Source organism: Microcebus murinus, chromosome X (assembly GCF_040939455.1).
Source record: "Microcebus murinus isolate Inina chromosome X, M.murinus_Inina_mat1.0, whole genome shotgun sequence".
In the NCBI taxonomy this organism is placed as follows: Eukaryota; Metazoa; Chordata; class Mammalia; order Primates; family Cheirogaleidae; genus Microcebus; species Microcebus murinus.
This window is the reverse complement of record NC_134136.1, coordinates 2,893,378-2,917,027: the sequence shown is the minus strand read 5'-3', so window position 1 is coordinate 2,917,027 and position 23,650 is coordinate 2,893,378. Positions and strand designations below refer to the sequence as shown.

At 38.6% G+C, this 23,650-nt stretch overlaps 1 protein-coding gene across 3 annotated transcripts in view; it reads left to right on the top strand.

The window, feature by feature from the left end:
- Positions 1-23,650, top strand: part of OPHN1 (oligophrenin 1) — a 287,434-nt gene that overhangs the window by 67,888 nt on the left and 195,896 nt on the right. For all 3 annotated transcript variants that reach the window (XM_075999259.1, XM_075999258.1, XM_012736270.3), the window contains one exon: positions 22,420-22,515. In XM_075999259.1, the coding sequence (XP_075855374.1) occupies positions 22,420-22,515 (96 nt within the window). The remainder of the gene's footprint in view (positions 1-22,419; positions 22,516-23,650) is intronic.

The window sequence follows — 23,650 nt, the reverse complement described above, 5'->3', positions numbered from 1 at the left end:
ATTATTGAAACTAGAGGATAATAGTGTAAAAGGATTATCTCATTTTGTGGGTTGGTATCATCACCTTCCTGAGGAACCTTTATTAAAATGGATTGTGAGAGTAACCAAGTTAGAAGCAGTGTGTTTGGTTTAAGATGTTGTAGAGTTGGAAGAGCATGTTTGAATTGATACAGGACTCACAGCTCACTCTGGAACAATTGCAGATGGTTGTGTGTGAGGCGGACACACAGGAGGTTATTCCTGAGGGAATAGGCAGCCTGGCAGACTGGATGAAAGCCGCTGTACAGTGTGTTTACCCTGAAAGGAGGGACTGACTCCACCTTTTAATGCCAAGTGGAACACCCAAGATGAAGCCATTGACATGCCATATGGGCTTGGCTTTATGTTGAGATAGTCACCTGTTGAATATGCCTATTACCCAGGTCATGGAAAATGTGGCTAAGGGGGCTCCTTTTGTACGGGTACTTTTAAGACAATTCTGGAAGCCTTATCAAATTCGCAGCTTCAGGTTCCCCTCCTGGGTCTTACAGATGGTAATACAAACATTGTATTAATTAACAAGAGAATAGGGAAAGGGCAAAAGTTGCAGGATGCCTCTTGTAAGGTGAAAGTTTTTAAATGGTTATTAAGAAATAAGGTGAATACAAGATGGCAAGAATAGGCTCCACATGTACTCGCCATCAAATTGGCACTGACTGATCAACACTATGGTGCTCACATGGTGTAATGTTCTCCAGGGATTAGGGGGTGGGGGACAAACTCACAAAGGACGGGTGAGCATTGTAGAGGGGAAGGGCATGCCTCTAATCCTCCCTTGGGTGGGGCAAAGATGTAAAATGTAACCAAAATGTTTGTACCCTCATAATATCCTGAAATAAAAAGAAAAAAAGAAATAAGGTGAATAAAGAAAATGGTGATGAGGTAAAACTAAGAAGAAAAAGAAAGGGGAGACTCATGGGACTTGTGCCAGCAGTGTGGCAATCTTTACATGGTTATTAAGAAATAGGATGAATAAAATGGAAATTGATGGGGTTGGAGACTAATACCCCACCTAATGGGGTTGGGTTGACTAAAGATAGCCCCTGCCCTGCTGGTCCTCCAACATTAAGGGGTTCCAAAAAGGTTTGCTGTATTTACCCCCGTTTAGAGAAACTGAAAAAGTCAGAAGGCGGAGATTGCAATGAGAAAGCTGACCAACAATTGCTTGGGGCAATGTTGAGGCAGGTTAATCAAGATAAAGATTGACTAAAGGGCCAGGAGACCCAAAGCCTTTTGCCCAAGAGAGGTTAAAATTATCTGATGTTGAAAAAACCCTGGAACATGAAAATGTAACGGTCAATAGGATTATGAAAGTTGGAATGTTTAAAGAGGCTTTATATAAGGTAGGTCTGTCTTTACCTAAATGTTTCATGGGAATAGACATTGTATGTGACTGGGGGGATAGTCCCCTACCTAATACTTTAAAACGGAAGGCAGGTAAATCTGCCTTTCAAGCAGTATGTTCAATGGGAACTAGTAAGATTGCCTGAACCCACACAGTGTAGAATAGAAGCTGGCTTGCTGGTAGGGCCACATTCTCCACTAGCTAGCCCTCTGTGGAGCATTTACTGGGGCTTAAGGCAAAAGCCTGTGAGCGCCGCCCAGCAACAACTACTTGGAGTTTGGACTAGGGAATTTCCACTTGAGGGGAATTAACTGCTGATCTTGACACCTGAAATACCCGTGCTGTCTGCAGTGATGTCAGAGAAACACTAATGGGGATAGCACTGCTCCGAAGAGTCCCATAATAAAATGGAAATGGCTTATACAGCATCATGCTACTTGGGGAGTGCAAGGAGACACTCACAAGCAGGGAGCCTCCTTTTTCCTAGGGCTGACTCTGGAATTGTGTGAAGAGCTGCTTGGTTTATGGATGGCATTTGCAATGTAAATGAACAATATACTATTTGGAAGGATGCCACTATGATCAAAGAAGGTAAAAACAAATCAGCTTGGTAGGCTAAATTGCCTGCTTTTTTCCCTAGGAGTGATGGAATAATTGAACATTGGTAAAATCCCCTGTGTTTGGGTCTTACGGACTCGTGGGCAGTGGCCAATGGCCTGGCCACATGGCGAGACAGAAGGGCAATAAAAACCTGGCCTTTTAAAGGGATGCTCATTTGGGGCAAGGTCCTATGGAGATTTGGAGGGTACATTAAGGTAGGACATGTGAATGCCCATCAGAAGAGCCCGCTTCCAGTTTTGGAATTAACAAGCAGATATATCTGTGTGCTCCCTTGAGGTAGCTACTTGGGTCCATGAAGTGGCTGGATATGGGGGTACTTCAGCAGTACAGAGATGGGCTTGATCTAGACATGTTTCTCTTGCACCCTTGTAATTGTCTGGTTTGTCAGCAGGAGAGGCCTGATGGAGGTGGTTTGTGCAAAACTGTGATTAGCAGTGAATGCAGCTATATTGCCAGGTGATAATAATGGCCCCCTAGTTGGGCACTCACGTAACCTTACCTTATCTGAATGGGAGTGGACTGAGGAGGAGTATTGCTGCCTGCAATCTAGACCAGCATAGTGGCAATTCTAATGTCCCTTCTAACGGTTATTAATAAAGGAAAGGAAGCATAGTAGCTGAGGGTGAAGGAATAAAAAAATGGGCTATGAATTAAGAGAAATCCAATGTTATATTACCATCTTGAAAGAGGTTCAGGACAAGAGATGACATTGTTTCTTAGCTCAATTACACCAGTTGCCTGAAAGGGTGAAGCTGTGTTCGTTGAGGCCACTTCTGCTGTAGGTAGAATGGAAGCCTGCAAACCTGAGTGGCCTCACCCTGGGAGGCATTCATACAATATGATGGACTGTACTAATTATTAATTATTGAATGGGATTCCAGTAATGTGCCAGTATCTTTTGATTTTGGGATCTGGTTCAAAGAGGGGCTGGGACGAACTAATATTGTATGTATTTCCTGGCAAATACCTAAAATCCTTGGAATCTCTTCCAAGAGATGTCTTTTTGTATGCTAATGAGTTGACTTATGGCTGGCAGCCTGTTAGGTAGCTTCAGGATGGGGGCTAGTTACCTACAAGATTAGATGGTTGGGACTTTCAGCCCCACCCTTTCCCCCACCCCAACCAAGGTGAAGTTGATCACCAATGGCCAATGGTTTAATCAATCGTGCCTATGTAATTAAGCCTTCATAAAAACCCAAAAGCTCTCAGTTCTGAGAGTTGAACATATGGAGGTTCCTGGAGATTGGTGTATGCAGGGAGGGCATGGAAACTCTGATCCTCTTTCCATATGCACGTCTTCATCTGTTTTCTTTATAATATCCTTTATAATAAGCTGGCTCATGTGTTTCTGTAAGTTTTGTGGGCTGCTCTAGCAAATTAGTTGATCCCCAAAAAGGAGGTCATGCAGCCCCCAGCTTGTAGCTGGATGGTCAGAAGTTCTGGAGGCTCTGACTTGCAACTGGTGTCCAAAGTGGGGGCAGTCTTGGGTACAGAGCCCTCAACCTGTGGGATCTGAGGGTATCTCTAGGTAGATAGTGTCAAAATTGAATTGCAGAACACCCAGCTGTTGTCTGCTTGTTTGGTGTGTAGAGAAAAACTCTTACACATTTGGTCATAGCTGTCTTCAGTGTTGATTTTTGTGGTGTGAGAGTAGAGGAAAAACAGTTTCTGCTTTTTGCCTCTCACTGAAACTGTCCAACTATTTTCTAGAGTGGTTTTACATTTTCAACAGTTTATGATAAATTAGATTTTTGTGCATCCTCAACAGCATTTGTTATTGTCACTATTTTTTATTTTAGTCTTTCTGGTAGATATGTAGTAATATCTTTGCATTCTTAATTTACATTTTCCAAATTGCTAATGATGTTGAGTGTCTTTTCTTGTGCTTATTTCCCATCCATATATCCTCTTCAGTGAAATCTCTCTTCATGTCTGTTCCCCATTTTCTGATTGGATTGTTTTTAATTTTCAGTTTTGACTATTCTGTGTATATATAGTCATATATATATATATATAACTCTTAATACATATACATATATATATATATATAGTCCTTTATGAGATAGGTAGTTTGCAAATATTTTCTCCCAGTCTGTATCTTGTCTTTTTCATCTTAACAGGGTCTTTTGCAGAGTGAAATTTTAAAATTTTGATGGTGTTCAGTTTATAGATTTTTTTCTTTTATAGGTCATGGTTTTGGCTATTATGTCTTAAGAACTCTACAAGCAAGGCTTCCGATCCAAAGATTTTCTCCTAAAATTTTAGTGTTTTATATTTAAGTCTGATCCATTTTGGGTTAATTTTTGTGTAAGGTATGTTTAGGTTGACATTTAGATATTAATAGATGTTATGACTTTCTTTTCTGGGACTTTATATTTTTTTATTTGTTTTTATTGTGTTTGCATTTGTTTTCAATTTTTAAGAATCTTTTTTTTTTGTAGACATAGGGTCTGCTATGTTGCCCATGCTGGCCTCAAACTCCTTGCCTCAAGTGATCCTTCTGCATTGGCATCCCAAAGTGCTGGGATTACAGGCATGAGCCACTGCACCTGGCTGTATATGTTTATTTTTTGATTGCCAATTTACAGTCATTGTAAGATAATTCTAGTGTCTGTATCATCTCTGTGTATCTTTTGATTGTTTTTTCTCATACATCTTGAGGTCTTCTTGGTTTTTGATATCATAAGTGGCTTTTAATTCAAGTCTGGCCATTTTGAGGATTATGTTAAGAGAATTTGGATCTTATTTAAATCTTGGGTTTTAGCAAGCTGTCTCTGATATTACTTCTGGGTGTGAATGTGCACCACCATATTGGGGGTGGAAGTTGGGGATGGGATTTAGGTTCCCCACTCTTCTTTCATGGCCCAGAAATACTTTCCTTTCTGCTGAGTGGTGGGTATGCAGCCCCCTAGTAGGCCTCCACTAGTAGCATCTTTTCTGTGTGTGTTGGGGGGCAGGAGTACCTCATACTCATGAGGCTTCCATTTACACTGTGTTGAGTTTATGGGCTTAGCAATCAGATGTGGAAGGTCTAGTCTTGGCTCTCCATTAGGCCTCCTCTGGCCCTCCGGCACCACTTCAGCGGGGAGAGTGTTGGGCACCTCATTACTGCTGGGTGAGTGTGGAAGTCCAGGCTCCCTCTGTGATCTCCACTGGTGGTGGTGGGGGGAGTTGCCAGCTTGTTATTGCTGGGTGGGGATGAAAGTGCTACTTGGTCTTCTCTGATACCACCATAGTGATGTGATGACGGTTGTGGCTCCATATTCAAGGTTCCCTATTTGGTCTTTGCTGGCAGAAGTGGCTATGAGTTTTTTCTATTGTATAAAGGTTTTCTGTTTTGCTAGCCTACGTTTTTTTTTGGTTCTTGGGTTTGAGAGATTAGGCTTTTCTTGGTCCTTTTTTTGTGTCCTTTGATGGTTTCAGATTGCTAGCTTCTCTAGTACCTAGACTGGGATATATGAGGCCAAAACATAACCCAGAGAAATGAGCTTAATGTTGGTCCCTGGGTTCCTGTGTTCTCTAGCTGATAGAATTCCCTAATAGTTTCTGTCAGGGCTTCTTTTTCCATACTTGTCTCTTGTTTTTTTTTTTTTTTTTTTTTTTTTTTTTAATGCAGTCATGTGCTACATACTGACCTTTCTGTCAATGACACATACACAGTGGTGGTTCCATAAGATTATAATGGAGCTGCTTTAGACAGGTGTACCATTTATCTTTCATATTGTGTTTTCATGATGCCTTTTCTATGTTTAGATATGCTTAAACACACAAATACTTACCAGTGTGTTACAGTTGTCTACACTATTCAGTATAGTGAAATACCATAGGGAGTCTGTAAGCCAGGAGCAATAGGCTATGCCATTTTATCTAGGTGTGTAGCAGAGCATACCATTTAGGTTTGTGTTAAGTACACTCCGATGTTCGCACAATGACGAAGTTGCCTCATGATGCCTTTCACAGATGCATTTCTCAGAAAGTGTCTCCACCATTGAGGGACGCATGACTGTTTGTATTTCCCAGCTCTTTTAAGGCTGTGCTTTGCTTTGGGTAATTTCCTCAGGTCGGTTTTTCAGTGTAGTGCTATAGGTTGAGTATCCCTTGTCTAAAATATTTGGTAACAGAAGTATTTTATTTAGATTTTTTTGATTTTTGTATGTTTGCTTATACATAATACATAATGAGATATCTTGAGGATGGGACCCAAGTCTAAACATGAAATTCATTTATGTTTTCATGTACACCTTATGACACATAGCCTGAAAGTAATTTTATACAATATTTTAAATGATTTTGTGCATGAAACAATGTTTGCATTAAGTACTTAGCCATGTTGGTGCTCAAAAAGTTTTGGATTTTGGAGCATTTCAGATTTTCAAATTAAGAGTTGTTCAACCTGTAGTAAGTTGATACTTTCTTCTCTGAACACTTTAAAGCTGATAGTACTATCTTTTCTTTTGACTTTTCAGTCAGAGTCTTGTGTTTATTTCATATGTAATGTCCATGATGTTTATCTGTATTTAATACTTAGCAGGAGTTATAGGTAGGAATAGGGAAAAGAATGCCTATTCTTATCTTCTGGGAAGTAAAAAGTTCTCCTTTCTTTTTTTATTCTCTGAAACAGCTGTAAAACATTTGAATTATTTGATTCTCCTAGATAGCAGTTGTTTCTTTGGGATTTTCTTCTTTGCCCTGGGTTCTAGAGATGCCTTTTGGGGCAGTTTTTCTTTTATCTCTTCTTGGAGCTTGCTGGTGCTGGTTCAGAATTAGTTTTAATTTTTTAAAAACCTAAGCAGGCAGTTTAAATTTAAATGGTAATCAGCAAAAGCTTCTGTTTCTGGGTAGCTGTTTATTGTACCACAGTGTAAGACTACCTGCCATATTCCCTGCAGTATCCTGGGCCAGTGGGCTTCATGCTGGAACCTCAATTCAAACTCCCAGCTCCTGAAGAATGTCCCTCTGCCTACTGGATAAAATTCTAATTCCCACGTACAGTCAGTCCTTGTTATTCATTGTAGTTATATTCTATAAAGTCAGTGTAAACATTGAATTAATGAATACTGAAATATTGCTTCTAGAGGAGATACAGGGTTAGGTTCTTTTGAGCCTCTCTTCATAACATTTTTATCAACCAGTCAATACATAACCTTGTATGTTTCTGTTTAAGGGTACCTTATTTTACATATGTTGTTGATTCATTAACATTGAAGTCACAACTAACAGCACTGTATAACTGGTGCCTGAGTGAAGGTTATCTAACACATATTTCTCTATAAGGACATCCCAACCTTCTTGCCCTTAGGGCCACTAGACATGACTTGAGTACTATGCTTAGGGCCATATTAAACAGCGAAATCACCAACAACAAGTAGAAAAATGTGAAAAACATGGTACTAAATAGATCAGGAAAAGGTGACTCAGATTTTTTTTTTTTTTTTTCGAGACAGAGTCTCGCTTTGTTGTCCAGGCTAGAGTGAGTGCCATGGCGTCAGCCTAGCTCACAGCAACCTCAAACTCCTGGGCTCGAGCGATCCTTCTGCCTCAGCCTCCCTAGTAGCTGGGACTACAGGCATGAGCCACCATGCCTGGCTAATTTTTTATATATATATCAGTTGGCCAATTAATTTCTTTCTATTTATAGTAGAGACAGGGTCTCGCTCTTGCTCAGGCTGGTTTTGAACTCCTGACCTTGAGCAATCCGCCCGCCTCGGCCTCCCAAGAGCTAGGATTACAGGCGTGAGCCACCGCGCCCGGCCTAGATTTTTTACAGCTCTTTGCATGGCCATGAATGAACAGGGAGGTATCATAAGTATTGATTTTTGGGTTACAAATCAATTTATTGACTAGACAAATAACAAATACAGACTCTGCAAATAATGAGGATTGAATGTATCTAGTTCCAATACCTCTCTACTGGCTATTTGGCTTCAGCTACTGCTTTCTGCGCTTTGAATTTCTCTTTCATTTCATAGGACTTGGGAGCTTCTTTTTCTTGCTTTCTAGGTCTGCTATATATTTTTAAAATACTCATGTCCACATTTATTATGTTTTATCCAGCATTTCTGCGTGTTGGGATTAGGAGGAGAATATTTTGGTTAAAATCAATCTGATTTATTGTGTTGGTACTTTATTTGCTTATAAAGAGGTAAAACATATACTCAAGACTGTTAAAGCTAGAAAAAGATCTTAAAGGTTGTCTTGTTGATAGGTCCTTATGCTTCAGGGCATCTGGGGTCTCTTGAGATTGTACAGAAGTTTGTATGTGTACATTTTTCTGGGAAGAAAGTTCATATCTTTTATCATATTCTCAAGGGGTCTGCAATTCTTTAAAAATGTAAGAAGCACTGTTGTAGTCTACTTCTATTTTAATTTGACAGGACAATTGCAGCTAATGTTCTCATTAGCTTATATCAGTTCAGTAGCTCGATTTTAAAATAAAAGTAACTAATCACATTTATACAATGATTTCCAGTTTTTTTAAAGAACTTTACCATGTCATTTTAATCTCTTCACAACCCTCTGAGGTACATGATATCCTCATTTTACAATTGCAGGAACTGAAGGAAAAATCACAAAAGCTGGTAAGTAGTAGGATTTTTTGTTTTTGTTTTATTAATTGAGGCCCAGAGGGTCAAAGTAACTTGCCCAAACCCACAACACTGATTTGTTCCAGAGCCAAGTCTAGAACTCCAGTCGTAGTGATATTTCCACTACCTCATTCTACTTTGGAAAAGCATACAACCTTACCAGGTGGTAATATGATGATTCATTTAAACTAATAAATTCTTAAGTATAAAAGGATGCATGTGTTAAGAGAACATTTTTATTTCTTTTTAAACTGAAAGCAGCCAAAACCACCAAGCCCAGCAATCCTTTGGGCATTTCCATTGTGTAATCTACTTTAGAAGTAGAATTGCATCCATCAAGTTGTGAGTCATATTGAAACTTGACTATTTGAGTTTCGTCCCAATTAAAAAGTGGGTGCAAATGGAGTTATCATAAATAATTCAGGTAAATATATATACCCATACTTGTACATGTTTTTCTGTTAGTTACTTCTCTGTAATTGGAAACTAATTAGGACTTGGGTTCATTATTCCTTTTCTTGACACATCCTTCTTCCACCCTTAGGTTTATCTGTACTTTTGCCACTAATATCTCAGAAAAATTTCTGTAGGTTTTCCTTATGCAGCTTTTAGGGCAAAACGGATTTCTGGCAGAATTCACATGGAGTTTCCTATGTCTACTCTATAAATCCCTAATGCTGCTGCCGTAGCACTGAAGCTTTAAGCTTTACTGAAGTTTTGAGATATTTGATATTATTGAAACCACTGAAATGGCAGTAAATTGCTTATATTTTAAAGCAGACTTAGGGGAAAAGTAGATTTACTTTTTCAGATAGCTCGAATCTATTAAATGAAAAATTTAGAAATTAAAAAGCAGATTTAGTGTTTGAAAGTCATGCATTCGTTCAACTAACATATATTGAGGGCCTGCTTTATACCAAATATTATATTAGGCTTTGAGATTATGGATAAGAAAAGATTTTTTTGGTCCGAAATAGCTCATATCTTTTACTCCTCCCACATACTTGCTACCTTTTTTGTTATCTCTCCACTTCTCTTTTCGGTTATTAATAGTTACTGGCTCCTGCCACATTTTTTGATAACATTTCTTCCTTTCTTTTCCTTTCCTGTTTCCCTTTCCTTTTTCTTTTTTCCTTTTTCCCCTTTCCTTTTTCCCCGTTTCCTTTCCTTTCCTCCCTTTTTCTTTTTTATTAACAAGGTCTTTTTCTGTCACCAGGGCTGGAGTGCAGTGGTGTGATCATAGTTCACTGCAGCCTTGAACTCCTGGGCTCAGGCAATCCCCCTGCCTCAGCCTCCAAGGAGTAGCGGGGACTACAGGCACGCGCCACCACACTTGGCTAATTTTTATTTTTTTTGTAGAGATGGGGTCTCACTATATTGCCCAGGGCTGATGAAGTTTCTAATAACCGAATGCCTGAATCTTTTTTCTAACATTTCTAAGTAGTCAGCTCCAGCAATGAGGAGCTTATTGTCTTAGCCTGGGTTCCTGGCTAAAAGCAGGAGAACTTGACACACAGGCTTGTGAGCAGGTATGATAGTTTATGTGGGAGCAGGCGTGAAGGACAAAGGAGTGAAATGGGAAAGGAGAAAAAGCCAATCTTCAGACACATTGTCAAGTTGGCCAATGCTTTGGTGACTACTTTAATCCTGCTGGAACCTCTGAAGAGCTTTGTGAAATACGACTGACAGCTGAAAGACTGCAGAATTTATCCATCAGCTCCCTCACCGCCTATATGTGTTAGGCCCCAGGGTGTTAGGTCCTCCATACTTCCAAGTTGCATGTATGTGTGTGTGTCACGTGGCTTCCCGCACGACAGCATCAGTGGAGCCATGGGCAGGAAGTGAGAAGTATAGGGTGTGGGTTCAGGGAAAATTTGGTCTACTAGGCTGGTCAAAGTTTTAGAACTTATGACTACAACAAAAGCAAGAGGAGAGGCCAAGAAGATTGCAGGGTTGTAAAAGAAGAGTCCTGTGCATGCAGTAATTTATTCTATAGTAAATTCAAATTTTGGTACAACTCTCATTTTTATGTCCCATCAAATTGTTCTGTCTTTCAGAGCCAGACATCAGGATTATTGATGTTTCAAATTTGTTTAGGCTAGGAGCCTAAACTGAATTTTTCTCTTATCTTGGTTGGCTTCAATGACACCACTCTTTGCTGGCTTTCCACCCACCTGTTGGCCTCCTTTCTTAGGCTCCTTCATAAGCTTCTCTTCTGGATAGTCCTAAAGTGGTGGTGTTTCTGAATTCTGTCATTCTGATCACTTTCACTCCCTTAGCTTCAACTTCATCTTTACACTAATGACTTCAGAGTAGAAATCCTCCAGCTCAGGTCCCTTTCCTGAGCTCCAGACCCCTAAATCTAACATGCTGGTCGCCACCTGGATGCACCACTGTACCTTGAATTTAACAATCCCCCAACCTGTTGCTCCGCCTGTATACTCTGGGTTGATACCTAGATCATCTATCTGATTGCTGATTAACTTCTTTTTCCTCCTCATCCCACACCATCAGTCACTGTCTTATTTCTTTTGCCAAAATATTTCCTTGCCATTGCAATAGCAAAGGTGTAAATGTGTTTTGAATGTATACCTTAACATTATTGCAGTAGTCTCCTGAGAGCTGTCAGAGTGATTTTCTACTCATCTATCAATTAATCATATTTTCTCATTCTTCTGCTTAAAAGCTTTTGATGGCTCATTAGCTGTGTGCCCAAATTCCTTAGTATTTTATGCAGTGTCTCTTAAAGCCTGTCCTTGGTTTAGATTTCCAGCCTCAGCTGCTACTATACTCACCTTGTTTCAGCTAGATTGAACCTGCAGTTTCCTAACTATGCAATGTCTGTGTGTTTGCTCATGCACGTGTGCTCATGCACGTGTGCTGTTCTGTGCAATCTGGGGAGCTCCTACACAGTCCTTCAGAGCCCAGCTTGAATGTCTCTACTCAGTGAGGCTTTCCCCGAAAACCTTCCTCTACTCCCAGTATTATTCATTCTACTGTGCTCTTCTGTCACCTGGACCTTCCATTTCTCATCACACTAGATTACAAGGACTTGTTCCTGTATGTCTTCTCTTCTATATGCCATGATATCTCTGAGGACATGAACCGTATCTTACCTGTTCTGCTTTCTGAGCATCCACACAGTACCTGACACGGAGTGTGCCTTTAGTGACTTTGTTTAGTCATTCATTCAACAAGTATTTGATGAGTACTTGCTCTTTGTCGGGCATCATTTCAGGTGCTGGAGGTACAAGGTCCTGGCTGTCATTGAGAATACAAGTGTAGTGTTGGAGTAAGAAAAGATGGCTCACTCACATGGTTGGTAAGTTGGTCTTGATTGACAGAAGCAGATCATTTCCCCTTGATTTGAAAGGAGCCTCTCCAAGGAAACACCAATATTCTTGTCAACAATGAATTTCAAGTTTTCAGCAAAAATTGGAATTGTAGAAAACACGTATCCATCACTATGTGCTTTATAGCTTTCCAGTATTTACACTTTTATGGTGAGATTGGTGGTGATGTTAACAATATGTGTTTTTTATATTGACTAATGAAATATATCAACATTTGGAAGATTTGTATAACCTAGTAAACTAATATTTTACAAATGACCAATGCATGATGTTGCCAGGTCACATATAGGGAAGAGATTCATACGTGGGTAAAGATGCGTTCAAAGTATAAGATAGAGATATACCAATCAATTTTAGTGGATAAAGGCATGAAAAAATCATTGATAATGCTTTTGATTCTACATTGCAACTAACCTTTGAGAATCTATCACTTGTCAAGTTTTGGTTTGGTAACAAAGAAGATTGATGCAATTATCTGAAAGGCTATGCTCCTTCCTTTTCAAACTATATATCTGTGTGAGGACAAAATTTCTTTCTATCCTCATATCAAAACAACATACCATAATAGATGGCATGCAGAAGCAGCTATGATAATCCAACTGTTTTCTATGAGCCCATACATTAAAGAGATCTTTAAAATGTAAAATAATGCCAATTGCCCATAGATTTTTTATTTTAGATAGTATAGTTGCTTTTCATAAAATATGTTAACATGTAACCACTTTATTGTATTTTAAAATAAATTAATCGCTGGGCGTGGTGGCTCACGCTTGTAATCGTAGCACTCTGGGAGGCCGAGGCGGGCGGATTGCTCAAGGTCAGGAGTTCAAAACCAACCTGAGCGAGACCCTGTCTATACTATAAAAATAGAAAGAAATTAATTGGCCAAATAATATATATATATAAAATTAGCCGGGCATGGTGGCACGTGCCTGTAGTCCCAGCTACTCGGGAGGCTGAGGCAGGAGGATTGCTTGAGCCCAGGAGTTTGAGGTTGCTGTGAGCTAGGCTGACGCCACGGCACTCACTCTAGCCTGGGCAACAAAGCGAGACTCTGTCTCAAAAAAAAATAAATAAAAATAAAAAATAAAATAAAATAAAATAATCATTTAAAACAGGTCTCAGTTTTCATTTCTGACATGGTAAATAGCAATTATATCTATTATATTTATACACATAAACAACAACTATTGGGAGTTTTCAATAATTATTAACATTGTAAAAGGGGTCCCAAGACCAAAACATTTGAGAGCTGCTGCCTTATAAAATTACAGGTTCTCTCAGATGCCTTCTTTCATCTTCCACCAAAAGTGTCCTATCTAGAGATGATTGCAATAATAGCAATAATAGCTTTGGTCAGTTAAATGAAATCCTCTCAAATAGCAGCTAGTAAAGCACATTGGAAAGGTTGAGTCTCTTAGTGCCTTCAGATCATCTTATCCTAGATCTCCTACATCTTGGAACAGTTTGATTTCTGACAGGCTAGGAAGGAGCCAAATTTTCACTTCTGAGCTCCAGGCTTGGCAATGGCAATGCTTGAACATGCTAAATCTGCAGTTTTTATGAAGAAAAGGAGAAAAGAGGACCACTTTGCATATGTTATATAACTTAATCTTTACAACAATATTATGGGGTAAGCACTACTACTAATCTGTTTTTTTATACGAGGAAACTATAGGCCAGTACAAAGATGATGATGATGTCAGGTTTTATTTTTATTTTAGATAGTGTAGTTGCTTTTCATAAAATATGTTAACATGTAATCAGTTTATTGTAATTTAAAATAAATTAATTATTTAAAACAGGTCTCAGTTTTCATTTCTGACACAGTAAATAGCAATTATATCTATTATATTTATACACATAAACAACAACTATTGGGAGTTTTCAATAATTATTAACATTGTAAAAGGGGTCCCAAATAGTGTAGATTTGCCTAACCACCATTTCAATCAGCATACAGAGCTGATCTCTCACTATAAAGATCTCCTTTGTGCTACTCCTTTATAGTCATACGTGTCACCTCCCTTCTCCATCCATGCATTAAAAAAAGATAGCTTTATTGAGATGTAATTCACATAGCATAGACTTCACCTTTATAAAGTGTACAATTCAGTGACTTTTAGTATATTCACAGAGGTATATGTATATCCACACCACTATTTTATTCAAGAACATTTTGTTATTTTTCATGAGACAGAGTCTCTCTCTGTAGCCCCAGCTAGAGTGTAGTGACATCATCATAACTCACTGTAAGTAACCTTAAACTCCTGGGCTCAAGCGATCCTCCTGCCTCAGCCTCCCGAGTAGCTGGGACTACAGGCATGCGCCACCATGCCTGGCTAATATTTCCTATTATATGTTTAGTTGTCCAGATAATTTCTTTCTATTTTTAGTAGAGACAGAGTCTCACTCTTGCTCAGGCTGGTCTCAAGCTCCTGAGCTTAAGTGATCCTCCTGCCTCAGCCTCCCAGAGTGCTAGGATTACAGGCTTGAGCCACTGCTCCCCAGCTTATTCAAGAACATTTTAATCATTGAAAAAACATCTGTACCCATTAGCAATCACTCCACATTCCTCCCTTCCCCAGACCCCCCTCCCAGGCCCTCCCCCAATCACAATTTATCTCCATGTGTTTGTCAATTCGGGATATATTTTTTTCTTTTGGCATATTATGGGAGTACAGATTTTTTTTTTTCCGGCATATTATGGGGGTACATATTTTAAGGTTTCAATAAATGCCCTTCCCCCCCCTCCCCCCACAAGTCTGAGTCTCCAGCATGACCATCCCTCAGATGGTGCGCCTATCACTCGTTATGTATGTATATACCCGCCCCCCCTCCCCCCCTCCCCAATACTCTATTACTGTAGTACCTATGTGTCCACTTAGGTGCTACTCAGTTAATACCAGTTTGCTGGAGAATATATCTGGTGCTTGTTTTTCCATTCTTGGGATACTTCACTTAGTAGTATGGGTTCCAGCTCTAACCAGGAAAATATAAGATGTGCTATATCACCATTGTTTCTAAGAGCTGAATAGTACTCCATGGTATACATATACCACATTTTATTAATCCATTCTTGGATTGATGGGCACTTGGGCTGTTTCTACAGCCTTGCAATTATGAATTATGCTGCTATAAACATTCGCGTGTGTCTTTTTTGTCGAGTGTCATTGGATCTTTTGGGTAGATGCCCAGTAATGGGATTGCTGGATCAAATGGTAGATTCACTTGCATTGCTTTAAGGTATCTCCATATTGCTTTCCACAGAGGTCGAACTAGTTTCCAGTCCCACCAGCAGTGTAGGAGTGTTCCTCTCTCTCCGCATCCACGCCAGCATTTGTTATTTGGAGACTTTTTGATAAATGCCATTCTCACTGGAGTTAAGTGATATCTCATTGTGGTTTTGATTTGCATTTCCCTGATGATTAGAGATGTTGAGCATTTTTTCATATGTTTGTTGGCCATTCTTCTGTATTCTTTTTTTTTTTTTTTTTTTTTTTTTTTTGAGACAGAGTCTCACTTTGTTGTCCAGGCTAGAGTGAGTGCCGTGGCGTCAGCCTAGCTCACAGCAACCTCAAACTCTTGGGCTTGAGTGATCCTTCTGCCTCAGCCTCCCGAGTAGCTGGACTACAGGCATGCGCCACCATGCCCGGCTAATTTTTTATATATATATCAGTTGGCCAATTAATTTCTTTCTATTTATAGTAGAGACGGGGTCTCGCTCTTGCTCAGGCTGGTTTTGAACTCCTGACCTTGAGCAATCTGCCCGCCTCGGCCTCCCAAGAGCTAGGATTACAGGCGTGAGCCACAGCGCCCGGCCCATTCTTCTGTATTCTTTAGAAAAGTTTCTGTTCAAGTCCTTTGCCCACTTTTTAATAGGGTTATTTGATTTTTTTCTTGCTGATTTTCATGAGTTCTAAGTAGATTCTAGTTATCAGACCCTTATCGGATGCGTAGGATGCAAAAATGTTCTCCCATTCTGTAGGTTGTCTGTTTACTTTCATGACTATTTCTTTGGCTGTGCAGAAGCTTTGTAGTTTGATCATGTCCCATTTATTTATTTTTGTTGCTGCTGTGATTGTCTTTGGGGACTTCTTCATAAACTCTTTGCCTAGGCCGATGTCTAGGAGAGTGTTTCCAACATTTTCGTCTAGAGTTCTAATAGTTTCATATCTTAGGTTTAAGTCTGTTATCCAGCGTGAGTTGATTTTTGTGAGAGGTGAAAGGTGTGGGTCCTGCTTTAGCCTTCTACAAGTGGCTATCCACTTTTCCCAGCACCATTTATTGAAAAGGGGTTCTTTTCCCCAGCGTATGTTTTTGTCTGCTTTGTCAAAGATTAGATGGCTATATGAGGATGGTTTTATATCAGGATTCTCAGACCTGTTCCACTGGTCAATATTCCTATTTTTGTGCCAATACCATATTGATTTAATTACTACAGCTTTGTAGAATAGTTTGATATCTGGCATATTAATACCTCCCATTTTGTTTTTGTTGCCTAGAATTGCTTTTGATATTCGGGGCCTTCTTTGATTCCATACGAAGCGTAAAATTATTTTTTCTATATCTGTGAAGAATGCTGATGGGATTTTAATAGGTATTGCATTGAATCTGTAGATCAGTTTGGGTAGTATAGACATTTTGATGATATTGAGTCTGCAGATCCATGAGCATGGAATGGATTTCCATGTGTTTACATCCTCTGCTATTTCCTTCCTCAGTGTTTCATAGTTCTCCCTGTAGAGGTCTTTTACCTCCTTGGTTAAGTATATTCCTGGGTACTTTAATTTCTTTGTTGCTATTGTGAAGGGAATTGAGTCTTTGATTTGGTTCTCAATTAGATTGTTGTTGGCGTATATGAATGCCTCTGATTTCTGTGTATTGATTTTGTATCCTGAGACTTTACTAAATTCATTGATCAGTTCCAGGAGTTTCTTGGTTGAATCTTTGGGGTTTTCTAGATATAATATCATATCATCAGCAAACAGTGAAAGTTTGATCTCTGCTGCCCCTATTTGGATATCTTTAATTCCACTTTTCTGTCTGATTGCTGTAGCCAGGACTTCCAGCACTATGTTGAATAGAAGTGGAGATAGTGGGCAGCCTTGTCTGGTTCCAGTTCTAAGTGGAAATGCTTTCAATTTTTCCCCATTCAGTATGATGTTGGCTATGGGCCTGTCATATATGGCTTGTATCATTTTTACGTATGTTCCTTCTATGCCTATTTTCTTAAGTGTTCATATCATGAAAGGGTGTTGAATTTTGTCAAAAGCTTTTTCTGCATCTATTGAAAGAATCATGTGGTCTTTGTTTTTGTTTCTGTTTATGTGGTGAATTGTGGGATATTTTATTTGAATAAATCATACAATATGGAATCTTTTGTGTCTAGCTGCTTTTATATGGCACAATATTTTCAAGTTTTAGTTATGTTATAGCATAAATCAATATTTTATTACTTTCTGTGGGTTGAATGATATTTTATGCATATACTGCAGTTTATCCTTCAGTTGGTGGGCATTTGAGTTGTATTCACTTTCTGGCTAATAAAAGTACTGCCGTTACTAACATTTTGTACAAGTTTTTGCAGGGACATATGTTTTTAATTCTTGTGGATATATATCTAGGAGTAGAATTGCTAGGTTACTTGGAAACTCTGTGTTTAGCTTTTTAAGGAACTGACAAACTTTTCCATAGCTGCAGTGTCTTTTTACATTCCCAGCTACAGTGCATGAGGGCTCCAGTTGTACATATCCTTGCCATTGCTTGTCACTGCCCATATATTTTTTTTTTTTACTGCCCATATTTTTGACACCTACAATCTCCGTGAGTGTGAGGTGTCTCATTCTACCTTTGATGTGCATTTCCTTAGTGCCTAATGATGTTTAATGCTTTTCATTTGCTTATTGGCCATTTGTATTCTTTGGAGAACTGTCTATTCAAATCCCCCCTCCTTTTTTTTTTTATTAAGAAACTTTATTTTTTAGAATAGTTTTAGGTTCTCAGCAACATTGAGTGGAAGGTATAGAAAGTTCCTCATATATCTTCAACACCTTATTCCCCAAATCCTCCCCCACTATAAGTATCCTGCATCAGAGTGGCACATTTATTATAATCAATGAACCTACATTGATACATCATCACCACCTAAACTCCATAATTTACATTAGAGTCCACCCATTGTGTTATATATTCTGTGGGTTTTGATAACTGTATAATGACAGGACTCTACTACTATAGTATTATACATTATAGTTTCACTACCCTAAAAGTCCTCTGTACTTCTTTTATTCTTCTGTCCTTCCCTTTTAACCCCCAGCAACTGATGTTTTTACTGTCTCTGTAGTTTTACCTTTTCCTGAGTGTCATATAGTTGGAATCATATAGTATGTTGACTTTTCAGATTGGCTTCTTTCACTTAGTAACGTGCATTTAAGTTTCCTCCATGTGTTCATGGCTTCATAGCTCACTTTTTTACACTGAATAATGTTCCGATGTCTGGATGTACCGCATATATTTATCCATTGTCTCTTGAAGGACATCTTGATTGCTTCCCAGTTTCGGCAATTGTGAATAAAGCTGCCCACGTGGAGGTTTCTGTGTGGATATAAGTTTTCAGTTCATTTCAGTAAATATCAATGAGTGTGATTGCTAGATCACATGGTAAGACTATGTTTAGTTTTGTAAGAAACTGCTAGATTGTCTTCTCAAAGTGATCGTACTGTTTTGAATTACACACCCATTTAGAATGACTAAAATGAAAATAAATGCACAAATAACTTGGTGTTGGAAAGTATGTGGATCAACTGAAACTCTCATGTACTGTTGTTAGTAGGAATGTATAATGTTATAATCACTTTGGAAAACATTGTGACCTTGTCTTTTAAAAAATTTTTAATTTGATTCTTATTTTCATAGCCTTATGGGGTACATGTGCAGATTTGTTACATAGGTATTTTACATAGTGGTAAAGTCTGGGCTTTAGTGTACACTATGTTTTGTGTACATAGTACCCATTAGATAATTTCTTATCCCACAACCCCCTCCCACCATCCCATCCTTCTGCTCTTTTTGGAGTCTCCAATGTCTATTAAACTACTTGGAAGAATCAATATTGTTAAAATGACCATACTGCCCAAAGCAATCTACAGATTCAATTCAATTGCTATCAAAATACCAACATGGCCAGGCACCTGTAATCCTAGCACTCTGGGAGGCTGAGGCGAGAGGATTGCTTGAGCTCAGGAGTTTGAGACCAGCCTGAGCAAGAGCAAGACCCTGTCTCTATGAAAAATATAAAAATTAGCCAGGTGTGGTGGTATGCTTCTCTAGTCCTAGCTACTTGGGAGGCTGAGGCAGGAGGATTGCTTGAGCCCAGGAGTTGGAGGCTGCAGTGAGCTATGATGATGTCCACTGTACTCTACCCAGGGCAATGGAATAAGACTCTGTCTCCAGGAAAAAAACAACAACAACATAATTTTTCATAGAATTTGAAAAGAATCCTAAAATTGATATGGAACCAAGAAAGAGTTGCAATAGCCAAGACCGTGGGTGCTGTGGAGGCAATGGTACAGGTTCGTCTGGGCAGGGCCTGCTGGGTATGTTGATTGTGAAGCTGGGTGGGGGTGCTCATGCTGAGTGCAGGAGCTCTGGTGGTGGCTGGCAGCATCAGGTGCTCATCAAGTTTGCACATGGTCTCTGAGGGGGACTTCTGAGGGGACCATTTTTTTTATACAGATAAATACATACTTATGAATTTGCCATATATACCCATGCTTTGGACTCTTGAGATATTTACCCAGGAGAAATGAAAACATATGTCCCAGAAAGGCTTGCGCATGAATTTTTATTGCAATTTTATTCACAATAGTGGAAAAACTAGAAAAAAACCCACAAATATCATGAATAGATGAATGGATAAACACATTGATTATATTTACACAATGGAATATTAGCAACAAAACATATGATATTACAGATGAGTTTTCAAAACACTGTCCACACCTAAATGAGGCAGACACAAAAGATTATATTGTGTATGATTCCATTCTTATGAAACTGTACAAAGGTATGCTAAGCAGATTGTTGTCTACATCACTCCAATTAATTTATTAATCCTGTTAATATTCTACCTAATTTCCTGAAATCTTTAAACTGCCTAAAAAGCACTATCTAGTTGTATTCTGGAATGAATAAGGGAAATGTGAGATAAAAACATAGAAGGCACACGCATATATAATAAGAAGGTGCTGGAGTGAGAACCCTTGAAGGCAGCCTGAATAATTTTGGGATAGTCGTATGGTGGGCAGTGATGGGGAAGTATTGGGGAAGATAAAATGATGAGTTCATATGGTTTGGAGTAAAGTAGTCAATTCTAGGATAAGGAAATAAATGCTTCACACATGACAAGCATTTCTAGGTTATCTGTGGATTCCTTGGCATCCAGAAGTTACCTACCTCATTTAATTATTTACTAAGTCTTTTGATAAATGCCGGGAGTCACCCAACTTATTTATGTAATAAGTTTTAGATAAATAAATCCCTGGAGTCTTTCCTTCAATATAAAGCACAAATATTAACATGTGAGACTTTCTTTCCATGAAGAGCTATTTATGCTTCTTCATATTTTTGAATGGGAGTTGTCTGCATTGTTTTCATTTTTTTATTGGATTGTAAGGTGCGAATAGTAATTCCTACCTTTGGGTATTTGGGAGAAATAAATGAAAATGTTTGTGGAAAGTTCTTTAGGAAATTTCAAGCCCTGTGAAGAATTTAGGAAATACTAGTATGTGTGGAAGGGCAATGTAATAAATGTTTTTATTTTATTTCCCTGAGCATAACAGATGGGGAATTCTGGGCCTGCCCTTTTTTACTGCCAGCCAAGGAGGCCAGAGAATAATGATTGTTTTCCAGACATGCAGCCAGTTTTGTGTTCTCTTTGCTGATGAACTGTGGAAGGATTTGAAGGGTGTGCATGCTCCTCTCACATTTATGTGGCTTATATTTTAAGTGGAAAATGTGATTCTATAGTGTAGAAATGGTGAGAAGCCATAATAACCTGGTTTGTAGTCCCCAAACTGTATAAAAACTTTATTATTAGTATCATTATTATTTTCAGTGGTATGTTCAAAGAGTCAAGACTCAGAATTCTGAAAATAAATAATTCTAGAAATGAGACATAGAGATAATGGTAATAATATTCTTGGCATATAATTTGTTGCAGACAAATGCCCGAACATGTTTTATTGTATTTGTGCTTAACTGTGATAGCTTTTCATTTGAAGGTGTGGGTACTGTTGTTTGCCTTGTCTCCGTTTACCTTAGCCTGAGAGTAAATACTCAGGCTCAGTAAGCCCATGTGTCTGATAGATTTGAAGGTGGAGGATGAGGATGAAACTAGGAGCAAAAGAAGAAATAGGAAAAGGGAACCAAAAATAATCAACAAGGTTGAACTTTTCCTATAAGACAGGTTAGCTTAGTTGGTGAGAGCAGTGCTACTCAAACTTTAAAGAGTGCATGCATGCCTAGGACTTGTATAAAAATGCAATTTCTGATTGGGATGGGGCCTACAAATGCACATTTCCTTCAAGCTCCCATGTAATTAATGATCATGCTGCTGGCCTGAGAACCACTCTTAGAGTAGCAAGGGTCCCAAGAGTCTGGCCGGATCTCTTGGGGAAGGACATCTTTTTAAAATTTTAATAAAGATAACTTATCAAAAGTGTAGCTCAAAGTGACATAATTTTATACCATCATTAAATTTTATGTACTAAAATGGAAAATCACTGACCAAAAATAAAAGCATTTGTCTAGCCACGCTACACTCATTTTTTTTCATTAATTGCTTTATGTCTCTTCATAAATACTCTGTGAACAAGTTAAATCTCTTCCATTGGCCAAAGGTTGACATGCTGCCTCTGGTTAACATGTAGAAGAATATCCAGGTTGTATCTGTGTTGTCATGGAACAGACAACACAGAAGCAGACAGACCACTTGGCTTCTATTTCCAGCTTTGCCAGCTATCTTTGGAACTAGAGCTCCACATTTATAAAATGGAGCTAATTCTTTCTTTGTGTAGTGACTGTGGATATTTTTTTGGTGAGAAAGCATGTAGTATATTGCCCATAATGAGGGCTCAGTAAATGCTTAAGGAGACCCTCTTAAGAGTGCAACTAAGTCATTTCAGAGTTTCCAGGTTTTGGGTAGAACAGGTCAGAAAGGAGAGGGATTGAGAATAAAAGCATGTCCCATAACTTTTAAGAAAGACATTACTAAACTTTAACTGGTGATTTTAATTCAAACTTTTTTTTTTTTTTTTACTGAAAGTCTGATATTTTGTTTAACTTCATTAAATGCAAGCTGCTACCTGCTGGGAGCAATTCTGTTTGCTTTTCTCCTATCTACTGTAACAGATGGGAGGAAATAGGTCAAAGGCTATCAGTGTTGACCATTTCTCTTGTTCTCCTTCCTTTACAGATTACTCCTCTGCTGTTCAGAAATTTTCCCAGACACTGCAGTCATTTCAGTTTGATTTCATCGGAGACACTCTGACTGATGATGAGATTAACATTGGTAAGTCTATCTATATGTACCTCTCGAGGCAGGCCTGAGACCATGTAGCCCTTTTGGTTTGTGGCTACAGAGCATCCGGACATCTTCATCCCCCGTGGTCCAGTGCCAAGCCCTGGGAGGCTGTTTAGGAAGGATAAGGAAACATGATCTGTCAGTTCCATTTCCCCCTGACACAAGATCAAAAATTTATCCCTTAAACGTCTACTGAGGCCTTTGACTCAGTCTGTCTGCTGGGGAACTTTTCATTAAAGCATCTAATACATGAAAATAGATATTTTTGTAAAGGATAAGTTAAGGAGTGATTTTTCTTTTTTGGTTTATTTTGCAAAATGATTTGGAGTAAGATTCTTCTAAGGAACAAATTCCCTCAGAAAGTTTAAAATTAGCATTTATATGTGTAACTTTTTAGGTAATAGGTTTGCCTTCTCCTTTGGGAATTGGATTTAACAATTCACTCTTAGCTGTGTAATCTTGGACAAGATATTTCCCCTCTCTGCGCTCAGTCTTGTCCTCTGTAAAATGGGGTAAATGGGGTAACGGTCTCTCTGTCTCTCAAGGATATTATTATTATAAAAGGAATGTTGAACAGTGGAAGTAAAAAGAACTTTGTGTTTGTATTAGTTGTTATGATGTTAAAGCAAGGGTTGACAAACTATGGCCCTTGACTCAATTCCAGCCCACTGCCTGTTTTGTACATCAAGTTTTATTGGTACATAGCTACTCTTATTCATTTAAGTATTATCTATGGATAGTTCTGTGGCACAACAGCAACATTGAATAATAGTGACAAACTGGATGGCCCTCAAAGCCTAAAATATATACCTTGAGGCTGTTTAAGAAAAAGTTTGCTGACTCTTGAGTTAAAGAGTTAGTTTAAAGCATTTGGGGGATGAGAACATTGAATTACATAACTATTAGAGCATATTATATATGCTCTAATATTACCAGAACAAGTTAGTAACACATTTATATTTATAAGCCCCAGAACTAAATTGTAACAATGTATTATTACTAATAGTGGTTATTGTAGTATATTTGAATAATGCATAAAAGTATAAAATTACCTGTGCCAATAAGAAATTTCTGAACACAAGAAGTATATTGGACATACTTGTATATTATCTTTTAAGTCTTT